This window comes from Aegilops tauschii, chromosome 1, assembly GCF_002575655.3.
Source record: "Aegilops tauschii subsp. strangulata cultivar AL8/78 chromosome 1, Aet v6.0, whole genome shotgun sequence".
NCBI classification, from domain to species: domain Eukaryota; kingdom Viridiplantae; phylum Streptophyta; class Magnoliopsida; order Poales; family Poaceae; genus Aegilops; species Aegilops tauschii.
The window spans coordinates 10,717,720-10,730,036 of NC_053035.3; the positions used below are offsets into that span (position 1 = coordinate 10,717,720).

Genomic DNA, 12,317 nt, shown 5'->3' on the forward strand with positions numbered 1-12,317 from the left:
CAGGACCAAGGCAAAATTAAGCATGCCAAGAACAAACACATATATATGCATTAATGTTGCATTCTTGTATTATTTTGCTGATTTTGCAAGAAAGCAATTAAGTTATAGATAGTTACATTCAAATTTTAGGGACTGATCTTAGTCAATGTATATGTGTTAATCCATTACCGATCTTGTATATTAATATACAATTTTAATGTTGTCCGATGCTATATTCATTTCACACCAAGAAATACTGCATATGCTTCATATCTAGTATTTGACTGAAAGTAACAATAAATATAAATTAGCGATCCCATCTTTCACTCCCTTTCACATTTAGTGGTGGCGTAATGTTCTTGCGCTATTGGTTAAAGGCTATTTCTCTCAACTATACAATTTTATGGCCGACATTAATATACGAAAATAGACATGCTATTTCCTAACCAACTTATTTCTCAAGTCTTACGCGACCAGACTTAGCCATTTTTCCTTGGGTTTTGTGTGTTTTATCTTTGCCATGTATTCATTTTATTACTATATTTTCTCTTAACTATGCGGCAAAATTCCAACAACACACACATCAACCAAGGTTGCGCTTTCACGTCAACCGAGCTTTTATTAAATCTCTCTTACTGGGGTAATAGACAGACACTTCGTTAAAATGGTAAACTCTCTCACTGTCTTTCGTAAATGCGACTCACATATTTTATTTCTGAAAAAGAGGAGTGTATGGATCCAATCGCATCTAACATTTGCACCTGTGAAGTTGATCATTGTTCAAAATCAGTATTCCATCCGATCTATATTAATTGTGGCTGGAACAGATGTATTTGGACTTATTTCAATGTTAGATACATCCGTTTGTGTGACAACTAATTGAGTCGGAGGGAATATTTTATTTTCTTTTATGTTTTGTCCATTAATTAGTTATCTTGACCCCACAAATGATATAACTCCCCTCCTCATGTACGCAAGATAGGATTTAATGTAACAGTTTGTAGTTCGCGACATATAAAAGGCAACACACACAGAAGGAAGGGTATGACGACTCCTTTCCTTCCGTAAACTAATTGATGTATCATACTGGGTGTACGTGAGATTTTCTTTTAGGAGCCGCGTTGTTGGTCTGTGCATGTGTACGTGGGATTATTTTTTAGGTCCACCCGTTTCATTGGGTTCGCATAGTTATACATGTATTTTTCTTTTCTAGGCTGTCCACACATTATAAATTGTTAGCTATATATGATTCTAAAACAACAATAATTATAAGTTAGAACAAGAATGAAAAATATAAATTGGAGTATTCATGATTGTGATGTGTCTTAGATTGAACAAGAGCGGGTCCACTAAACCAATAATTTTTAATATTTGTGGGACAGTACACCATCTGAGGTGCCGTGTTGAAGACGCTATCACTCACTCAGAAAGCTGCTCAGTGTTCACTAGAGAGGGGCGGCTGCTAGTAGTCTAGTATTGGTCCTGTACACTAGACAGCTCAGTGTACACTAGAGAGGGGCGGCGGCTCACGCCCTGGACCTCAGTTTTCAACCTCAGTATTTATTTCTCAATCTACATGGTGGGGCTGTGGACCTTGCGAAGTGCACTAAGAGCAAGTACGACAAGTGGGGCTACACTGTTAACCATTCTCTTACAAGATGAGATTGCTGTCACCTCCAGCAGCAGCTGAGGAGATTGATGCTAACCCCGCTGATGTTAGAATGCGTACTGGTCCGGTTAAAAAAAATGCGTACTGGTCCTTGTAAAGAAAATAAATCATACTGGTCCTCTCCAATGGTTCATAATCATGTGCCCATGTCCATATGATGATGGTCCCAACATTTGTGTTGGTCATATTAACTGTTTCTGGAGAAGTGGTCATATTAACCGTACCAGCCAAGAAACATGAGGGACAATAAAGTAAAGAGCTTAAAAATTAGTTCGGGCATGCACATGCAAAATGGCACTATCAGTGCCAGAGACAAACCATCTGATCCTGGAGACCTAGGATATCTTCGCTGAATTATTGCATGGTAGAATGGCGCCGGGTTCCTGTCTCCGATTAGTTCAGACACTTAAGTAGAATGGCACGTACATGATCAATGGTAGCGGCAGTTATGGGGTACAAGCACGGCGAGAGTTGGACGGGCTCTAGCTAGGATATCTTCGCCAAATTGCGTGTGAAGAGGAACACCTACAGACCTACTGTTATGCTTGAGAGTTTGAGGAACAATGAAGAACAATATGCTAGTTATACTATTGCGACTGCACATTGTCCAGTACGTGTTAGGGTCGGATCGGACGTGCAATGGTCGGTCTCTCTGTCAGCACCTGATCGGGTCCTTTCATTCCACACAATAAACACTCAATATAGTCGAGGATATATCCATATCCTAAGCTATGCTCTCTAATTAGTCTGCCCGGTCCGGTGTTTCGAGTTAGTACTATCTTAGCTCGTAGAACATTGCCTTCCCATGTAGATTTAAATATCTCTCACTAACGAGCATGCACCTTCTTGAACTGGCTGACAGATGGTCGCTGATCGCCAGTCACCTACCAGGCCGGACTGACAACGAGATCAAGAATTACTGGAACGCGCATCTCAGCCGGCGGAGCCACAGCTTCCGGCACACGCACACCGCCGGCAAGGAAACCACCATAACCATCGACATCAACAAGATTTCCGCCACTTCGAAGCGGCGAGGCGGTCGGGCACCCAGGAGCAGCATGAAGAAGCAGCCGGTGCCTGAACCCACCAAGTCAACGGAAAGCTCTAGCCCGGTCCCTGCCATATCATCATCAACATCAAGCCTACCTCAGGGCTACTCGGACAAGAACCAGCCCATCAACAGCATCCCTAACGATATGCCCTGCAGCGACCATGTAGATCTGAATGGTGGTGTCCTGAAGCCCAACTATGCGAAGGACTCAATGAATCAGATTGGGATTTTGGAGGAGGAAAGTGAGATTGAGGGCCTGCTATCAAGCATGGACGACATGCCGGCTAGTGGGCTTAATGGCCTTCAACATGGAGGCCACCTTCCTCTGGTGGAGGATCTCCTGGACATGGACTGGGAGGGTTTTGCGACCCACCTATGGGACCAGCCAGCCCAGAGTGATCAGCTCCAGCCTGCTGAGCCGCAGGCAACAATGGGCTCCGTGTCGGACGAGCTCGAGTCATTTGTCCATTGGCTCCTCTCCGACACGTGCTAAGAGAATCAATCGCAGAATAGTAGAGACGAGTAGCCATAAACCATAGAGGAAGAAGATAAAGGTGACATGTGTGCTAGTCCTCCAAGCCTCCGTGCGGCATAGTCACATCTTCAGCAGCCAGAGAAGAAGACAATGGTTGTTAGCACTACTCTTGTCATGATGTATCTGCATATTTAGTTTTGAGTTTTTGCATGTAGTTAGGTGTTCAGGTTTATTGGATTGCATGTCAGAGTTTTTAGCTTGGACCAAGGGTTTTTTTCCGTTACTTAATATAAATTGTCTGTGCCTTGTTTTAACATAGCGATGTGCCTGCTCTATTGGCCAGCCCATCTTGTTTTAGGAGCTCGCGTGTTTGAATCACGCTCCCTGCGTTAGGATACTTTGCTTTTCTAATTTTGGTAGAATTTTTTTTAAAAATTAAGTTGGCAAAACTAGGGTTTGACCCTGCAACCCATAGGGCCATGCATGTGACTCAAAACATCGTACTACAAAATACAAACACTATTGTGTTTAGAATTTCATACGGTGTCTATTTGACATATATTAGCCGTATAAATTCAAATAATTCAATTTTTTCAGGCGATATTTGAATATTTCGCTGGGAAACAGAAGGGCCGGTTTTCGACCGGTTTCCAAAAATCTCGGCCGAGAAAAAAAAACCCTGGCTTGGGCCAAACTTTCTTGATGCTTGAGAGCGATGCTAGCCCCTCAGGCTTAGAACATCTCTAGCCAATCCCCTAAATAATAGAGAATTAAATGTCCGAGTAAACCTTAGTGGAGTATCTTTACTAAGTTTTTTTTTGATAAACGGGGGATCGCCCCCGGCTCCATTTCATATAGGAAGAAACCACAGCAGGACAAAGTCTTACAAATCCAGGACTCATACCGCCTGAATTTACTGGGGTATAAGTTATGTTTGGTTCATACCGCCGTTCACACCGCAGAAGAGCTCACCCATGGCGCTGCACCCAGTTGCACCAGTCGATAAGGTGGATGTAGTCGGTGAGCACAGCGCGTAAAAGGAACGCCGACGCGGCGGCGGTGAGGATGCGGCTGCCGAGGCCACGGTTGTAGACGGAGATCACATACTTGCAGTCGGCGTCGACGGCGCTCATCTCCTGGGTGGCTCGGACGTACGCGTCGTCGCTGTCGGGCCGCACCGCCACTGGAGCTTGCCGCGGAAACATATGGTTGTTCCTCATGTCCAGGAACCCACCAGCAGCACCAAACACTGCTAGAGGAGGTCCGAGGTTAGAGAGAAGAATCCCGGCCTCACCTTGGCCCTGTGAGAGGGGCAGCGCTGCTGCGAGGACGGCCAACGAGAGGAGCAGCACCTGTGGCTTCATGGTTGCTTGCAAGGACGGGGACAGGGATGGTTTGGACTTGGACTTTGGAGGGAGGGAACTCGTGCTTTGGCTTGGCTATCTGAATGTACGCAGGAGCTGAGGCAGACGAGAGCAAATGTAAAATACACACAGTAGATAAAAAACCAACTAGTCCTAGAAAAAACACTTGAGCTTCCGTCCTCTCATGTCTATGTCGGTACTTGGCAATGCTCATCACCGTGGTCGCCTCCATTGACAAGCTTAATTGGTGGTTGGTTTAATTGCGTGGATGTCGAGAGCAGAATTTTATCCCAGGTATTTGGTATTTGCACATCGATTTCCGCACAAGATATAACCTCGGGAAATTGGTGTCTTCAATTAGGAGAGCATGGAAACACTAAGAAATATAAGAATATGAGCTGAGAATATGTTGGGACACGACAGTTACAAGTAAATTGAAGCTTCCCTGCTCTGCTGAAGTTCAGACTTGGGAGTTTTTACTACTAACTGCACAAGACTGTAACCTTCATCGGACATCCCTCCTTCCCTGCTCTTGGATGAGAGCATCTGAGATATTACTCTCCGCCAAGGGCGACTCAATTGGATCGCCAAACGACTCATTTCACTTGTCAGCCTAGAAAGATTATTAACAGTCCATGACAGAGAGATGTCCAGTTATGTGGACATACTGATACTGATTAGCAACAAATTCCAATCTATCCAGTTCTGTGGATAGCAATTTCTGAATTTGCACTGCAGTATGTACACCCTTAATTAGTTGTTCGTACTACACAGTTACCACAGAGCTGACATGATCCTAGAAGATAAACACTAAGGCAGTAAGCAGCAGACGCCAGAAGCAATTCAGATACATGCATTAAAGTTGTATTTTTTATCGGTACAAATATCAGCATCATTAAAGTTGTACTATTATTGGCAACAAGTACCCAGCAAAAACAGAAACGCATCGACTAGTTACTGCTGCAAGCAAATGGAAACAGGGAATTTACTAGTACAAGACTACCCCTGTAGCTTGGCCTTGAAATAACATGCCCGATTGACTCTATATCGAGATCAGACCCTCTTCACCATGGGTCGATTTGGATTCTTGGCAAGCTCGGTCCTCAAGTATTCCATTTCAGAGTCATCATATTCCACTTGCGGCACAACTTCCTTGAGGTCCGAGAGAGATGGTAGCCCTGAAAGTGTCTCACTGTTAACTCCCACCCAAATAAACATAAGCACCTCAAGCGTAGGGATTGCTCCTTGCTCAAACTTCACGGATACATAGCTACCAAGTTCCAGCAACACCAGGCATGGCCGCATGGGAATGCCCCCTCTTCGAAACTGAACACTTTATCCTCGCGGATTGTGTTAGAGAAAATCACGATTAGGCACCTGAGTCCGAGCCCAGGCCGAGTCGGCTGTGTATAGGTAGATAGGTAGTGCTATATATACCTGTACGTGGTTCCTCCTGTAATCATCAGATCGCAAAGTAATAAAAATCAGCAGGACCGATACGGCCCTGTAGCCATCAAGTCGCCGCTCGATCCATTCCGGCAGTTTCACTAGGTTGCCAAACAGCTTGAGGCTCTGCAGTTTCTCCGGAAATGAGAACTCTCCATCCAAGCAGCCACATAAACCTGCCTCCCCCTCTGACCGGATTGACAATGACTCGAGGCAGCTCAGGCCAACAATTGCTGAACATAACTCTTGGCCATTTTCCTTATTGACGCTAGTCACTCCCAACTTACGCAATTGGGTGAGCCTTCTTATATCCTGCAGAACGACCTTCCCTCGTCGTCCGATGTTCACAACACCCAGTCACTACTGGAATTTTCACGTACACCGGGTGTAATGCTCTTCGCCGAGTGCTAAAACACGGACACTCGGCAAAGCAAACTTTGCCGAGTGTCACTCTCGGCAAACCCAGCTTCACGGCAAACTGCCATCTTTGCCGTCACTGCCTCACGGCAAAGAGGCACCGCACGGCAAACCCTGCAGACGCCGAGAGCCACTCAGGGCAAAGAGGAGCCACGTGGTATGCCCGTCCGCAACAAACGGCTCCGTCAGTTACTGCGTACTTTACCGAGAGCCGCAGCACGATGGAGGCGACTGCGGGCGCCCCAGGCGCTGACGGTGGCGATCTCGCTCCTGGCCTTGCTCCCGGCGGCTCTGTTGCTCTGGCCTTGGAGGGAGGCTGGTCGGTGGCTGTCTCGCCGGCGGTCAGGCGGGCGGTCGTGCCTGCTCAGGGCGCGGCCAAGCGGCCGGGGAGTCGTTTCTGGGCTCTGGCAGATGAGGTTTCTCACGACGAAGAGGAGGTGGAGTCGAGTGGCGAGGCGGGGTCAGGGGCAGGCGGCCGTGCGCCTTGCTCCTTTGGCGACTTCGTGTCGCGCGCGGAGGAGCTCGGGGGCTCCTTCAAGGCCGGACGCCGGCGCGCTTTTGCGCCCGGAGGCCATGGCCCAAGGCGGGCCGCGCTGCCCGGGGGCAGGGCGCCGCGCGCATCTCCGCGGGGTGAGGGCCGAGGCAGCCCTGACGCTTCCGCAGCGGGGCTGCTCCTGCAGCCTGTGCAGCCGCTGCGCTGCACGGTGCGGGCGGCCCCCGCGGCCACGGTGGCGGCGGCGGTGGATCCGGGCGGAGCGCAGGCTAGGGTTGGGGACGACACGCCCGGGGCGTTGGCGGGCCAGGCCCATCGGGTCGCATGCGGCCCAAGTGCGGGACAAACGCGTGCGGCGGCCCAGCCTCGGGTAGAGACTGTGGCGCAGGGAGCCTCGCCCGCCCTCAGGACACAGCCTGGCCCACTGGTGGAGGCCCAGCCCAGGCCCTCCCGATCCGCGCAGCCATATAAATGGCTCTGGTTACCCCGGGAACCCTGAACACTGCGTTAGGGTTTCCAGCCTCCAAATCGGAGGTGCGGCGCTTCGGCCACTCTGCTCGTTTTCTCTCCCCCACTCCCTCACCCTCTCCTTCCCCACCTCCTCTGGTGAGATCTTTCGCGGAAGTGGTGGCGATGGGATCCAAGCAAGACCGCCGGGGGGAGAAGCCGCCCATGGAACCGCCGCGGGATCGCAACATCGGGCGGGCCGACGATGAGCGCGGATGGGGTCCGCCTCCCGCCCGGTGGCTCAAGGAGCAGGAACGTAAGAAGAAGAAGAAGGAAGAGTACAAGAAGCGCGTCCTCGAGCTCAAGCGCAAGGGGCAGCAGTCCGCTGCGGGCGGCGACCGCGTCGGCGACCCCTTTGTGAAGAAACAGAAGTTCAAGCCTGCGGGGGCGGCGGCTCCCAAACCGCCCCTCCCACCCAGATCTGAGGCACCTGGCTCGTCCAAGGGCACGGAGGAGGAGCCGATCCCCATCGAAGAAGTCGACGGCCCGGAGTGCTTCAAATGTGGACGCACGGGCCACTTCCAGAATCTCTGCACCTTCAAGCCGCTGTGTGTGTGCACCAAGGACGGGCACACATCGGCGCAGTGCCCGACCCGCGGCAAGCCCCTGCTCCTCCAAACCATGGGCCACGCCATCTCTGGCGAGGGCTTCTTCTGCCTCCAGTTCCCGGAAGAGACGTCGGAGGAGCCGCAGATTCTGCTGGGGGCCAACACGGCGGTGCTCTCCGTGCCTTCCGGTGAGCTCACGCAAGAGATCCTAGAAGTGGAGCTGCCGCACCTTTTTGAGGGAGCCTGGGACTGGCAGATTTCTCCTATCCAAGGGGGCGCGTTCATGGTGGTGTTCCCAGATCCCGCAATGCTCAGGATGGCTACGCGGAGCGGCATGCTTTTCCTCTCCCTCAACAACCTCATGGTGGACATCCGTGATGCGGTCCTCGACGCGCCCAAGGGACTGGCCATGCCGGAGGTGTGGGACAAGCTGGGTGGCGTCCCACCCAAGCACCGCCGCTCCGACCGGCTCATGGCGGCTACCACTATGCTCGGCCGTCCTCTGCTGGTCGAGGAGGAGTCTTTGATCCGTCCGGGGCCGGTCCGCATGCGTTTTGCCTGCCGCAATCCAAGCAAGCTCCGTGGTCAGGTCCAGATTTGGTTTAACGGCGAAGGCTTCAACATCTCCATCGAGCCCGAGCTTCCCCCGGCGCAACTCGCGGCACCAGCCCTCCCTTCCCCTAACCCCCTCCCCCAACCGTGGCCAGGATCCGGATGGGCCGGGGCGTGACGGTGACAAGGACCTTGATGCTAGTATGGAGGACGACTCCATCGATACGGCGGCGTGGGAGAAGTTGGGCATTACCGACAAAGGAGGGGCGGCGGACCATGTGCAGATGCCTATGATGGAGCAGCCTCTGGTGGGGGGGTCCGTGGAGTTGGAGCTCTCGATCCTGAACCAGTACGGCTCCAACCTGGGGTCGGTCATGTCCCCTCCGGCGAGGATGGCGGCTGCGGTGGTTTCGTACATGATGGTGGAGCCGCAGGCCGATGCCCGCACCCCTGGTGCGACGTCGGTAGTCTCGCTGCCTCTCTCCTCGCGTTCCCCGACCCAAGGCGGCCGCAGCAGCAACAAGCTTGGCGCGGTGAAGCAGCTCAAGAAGGTGGCGGTTCGCAAGGTCACCGCGGAGGCCGGGCGTGCAGCGGAGCTCTTAGGGGCGCCGGCGACGCCACGCCAGGCGGTGATGGCTCTGGCGGTGCCTGTCCCCGACCCGCTCGCTCAGGAGGCGTCCAAGACGGCGTCCTTCCCGAAGGCCAAGCGTTCCAAGGCCGTGGTGGAGGGGCAGGCGGCCCCTGTGCGGGTCAGCGCTCGGGCCAAGGGTGCCAAAGGGAATCTTCCGTCACTCCAACGCGCCCAACTCCTACAAGCACAGAAGAACCTAGAAACCTCAGGTAATCCCTTGCCTCGTTTTACGACTCTCGACTCCTTTTCGGATGATCATTTGAGCGAGGTCTTGGGAGAGAGTGGGGTTGAACCGATGGGTGAGGGTGGGATGAGTGAACTCATCTCGCTGGTGCGTGCGAAGGAGATGGCGCAGGCGGCGCTGGCAGCGGCGGCTGCTCAACACGCGGATCGACTGGCACTTGAGGCTGAGCCCTCGACGTCGCTAGCGATCCGGCCCGAAGGGGAGACAGCAACAGGGGTTGCTGCTCCTTCCTCGCCTCGCTGCGGCAAGGTGAGGCGTGTGGCCAAGGTGATCACCTCAAGGGGGGTGCGCCTGCATAACCGCGTCATCTAGATGCGTGCGCTTCTTTGGAACATCCGTGGCTTCGGCCACGCAGGTCGGCGCACCCAACTTAAAGAATACATTAGGAAAGAAGCCATTGATATCGTAGGTCTCCAGGAAACGATTAGACCAGAGTTTAGACACCATGATATCCTAGCCATAGACCCCCTTGAGGGCTTTGTTTGGCACCATAAGTCGGCAACGGGCCATTCGGGTGGTATGCTGCTCGGTTTCTGCAGCGCCACGTTCGAGGTGCTGACCTGGGAGGTCGGCACCTTTTTCATTGCTTCCAACATCCGCGTGCGAGCGTCGCTTCGCGAGCTTGTGATCGTGCAAGTCTATGGACCAGCAGATCACTCACGCTCGGCCGAGTTCTTGGGAGAACTTGAAGCCAAGGTGAGGGAGGTTTCGGTAGCTCAACTCCCGTTAATGGTGGGAGGTGATTTTAACTTGATCCGGTCAGGAGCAGACAAAAACAACGACAATATCAACTGGCCAAGGGTAGCTATGTTCAATAATGCTATTGCATCTATGGCACTTAGGGAAGTGGCCAGAACTGGGGCAAGGTATACTTGGACTAACAAGCAACTAGCCCCGGTGCGATCCGTCTTGGATCGGGTTTTCATGTCTCCGGACTGGGAAGTGGTGTTTCCACTCTGTTCGCTCCTTGCAGAAACAAGGATTGGTTCGGATCATGTGCCCCTCATCTTATCCTCAGGGGAGGATAGGATTCGCCGCAGCCCGCGGTTCTTCTTCGAAACCGCGTGGTTTGAGGCCCCTGATTTCGACTCCATCTTTAGGGAGAGATGGTTGCGAAGCTTCCAACTCGCAGGCCAGCAACGCGGCCCTATGGAGTTTTGGATCGCTGTCGGGGGTCGCCTCCGCGCAAGCCTAAAGGGATGGGGTGCGAACCAGGGGCGTGCTGACAAGATCCTCAGGGAGAGGCTTCTGGCTGAAATAACCCTCCTTGACAATCAAGCGGACACACGTCCTTTTTCGGAGCAAGAATGGGCACATTGATACGCCTTGGAAGGGCAAGTCGAAGCTCCGCTGAGTGCTGAGGAGGAATATTGGAGGCGTAGGGGTGGCCTCAAGTGGACGCTCAAAGGAGACGCGAACACTCAGTATTTCCACGCATACGCGAATGGCAGACGCAGGAAATGCTCAATTCTTAGGTTGCAGTCGGAGCAGGGGCTTCTTCTACAACATTCGGACATAACCCAACATATCTACGACTTCTACATAAGTCTGATGGGGACCGACGAGGCACAACAAGCACGTCTCAGCACGGATGTGTGGCTCCCGTACCAAAAGGTCCTCCATAGTGAGAACGAAGAGTTGGGGCTCGCGTTTCTCCCTAAGGAGATTGACGACGCTCTCCTTAGCATGAGAGCAGACACGGCTCCGGGGCCGGACGGGTGGCCGGTGGCGATGTTTAAGCACTTTTGGCCATTGCTGCGCGATCCCATTTACGAGGTGTGTAATGGCTTCATGCGTGGCTTCGTGGATATTGCTAGGTTAAACTACGGCGTACTCTCGCTGATCCCAAAAGTGCCAGGGGCGGACAACATACGCCAGTACAGACCAATCGCGCTTATTAACGTTCCGTTTAAAATCTGCGCCAAAAGTTGTGCACTCGGCTCTCGCCGATCGCCCATCGCACCATTAGTCGTGCTCAGTCGGCGTTCATACGGGGTAGAAACATTTTGGAGGGACCACTAGCGCTGCAAGAGACCCTTCATGAGCTTAAGTGCACGCACGAACCAGCGATCCTCCCTAAACTAGATTTCGAGAAGGCCTATGACCGAGTTAATTGGGTTTTCCTCAGGCAGATCCTCACCAGTCGAGGATTCTCGCCGTTATGGGTGCACCGAGTCATGCAATTGGTCCCGGGGGGGGCCAAATTGCGGTCTCGGTGAATGGAGAAGTAGGTCACTTCTTCAGGAACAAGCATGGCTTACGCCAAGGCGACCCCATGTCACCGCTCTTGTTCAACTTTGTCGCTGATGCGTTGGCAGCTATGCTGCGGAAGGCAACGGAGGCAGGCCACATAAAAAGGGGTGTTGGGACATCTCATCCCTGGGGGGATTTCGCACTTGCAATATGCAGACGATACACTATTGTTGTTCCAGCCCGACCTCCATAGTGTGGCTACGGTCAAAGCCTTACTGATTAGCTTCGAGCTTATGTCAGGGCTTCAGATCAACTTTCACAACTGTGAAGTGATGCCCATGGGATTGGAGGCGGATGAAGGTAGACGTATCGCGGACCTGCTCAATTGCAAACTTGGCAATATGCCGTTTACCTACCTAGGTCTCCCGTTGGATGCCAAATGCATCAAGATCGATGGGTGGGCTCCGCTCTGGACCAAGGTGGGAGAGCGGGTCTGCCAGTGGAGGGGGAAGTTCCTCTCCTCTGCAGCTAGGCTGGTGCTCACGAATGCGAGCCTCTCCTCGCTGCCGCAATTCGCTATGGGTCTGTTCCTCCTGGCGGAAGGGGTACACGTCAAGATGGACACACCGCGGTCCCGTTTCTTTTGGGAAGGAACGGGACCAAAACGCAAGTACCACATGATTAAGTGGGCTGCGGTGTGCTGTCCTAAGGACCCGAGAGGGCTTGGGATCACAAACACCAGAATCCA

The 12,317-nt window shown here is 52.5% G+C and overlaps 1 protein-coding gene across 1 annotated transcript; it reads left to right on the top strand.

The window, feature by feature from the left end:
- The first annotated feature begins 2,484 nt into the window (after positions 1 to 2,484).
- Positions 2,485 to 3,192, top strand: LOC109744578 (transcription factor Y1-like). Its single transcript, XM_020303742.4, has one exon. It carries the CDS (start codon positions 2,485 to 2,487, stop codon positions 3,190 to 3,192), a length of 708 nt encoding a protein of 235 aa, XP_020159331.1.
- The last annotated feature ends 9,125 nt before the right edge of the window (positions 3,193 to 12,317 follow it).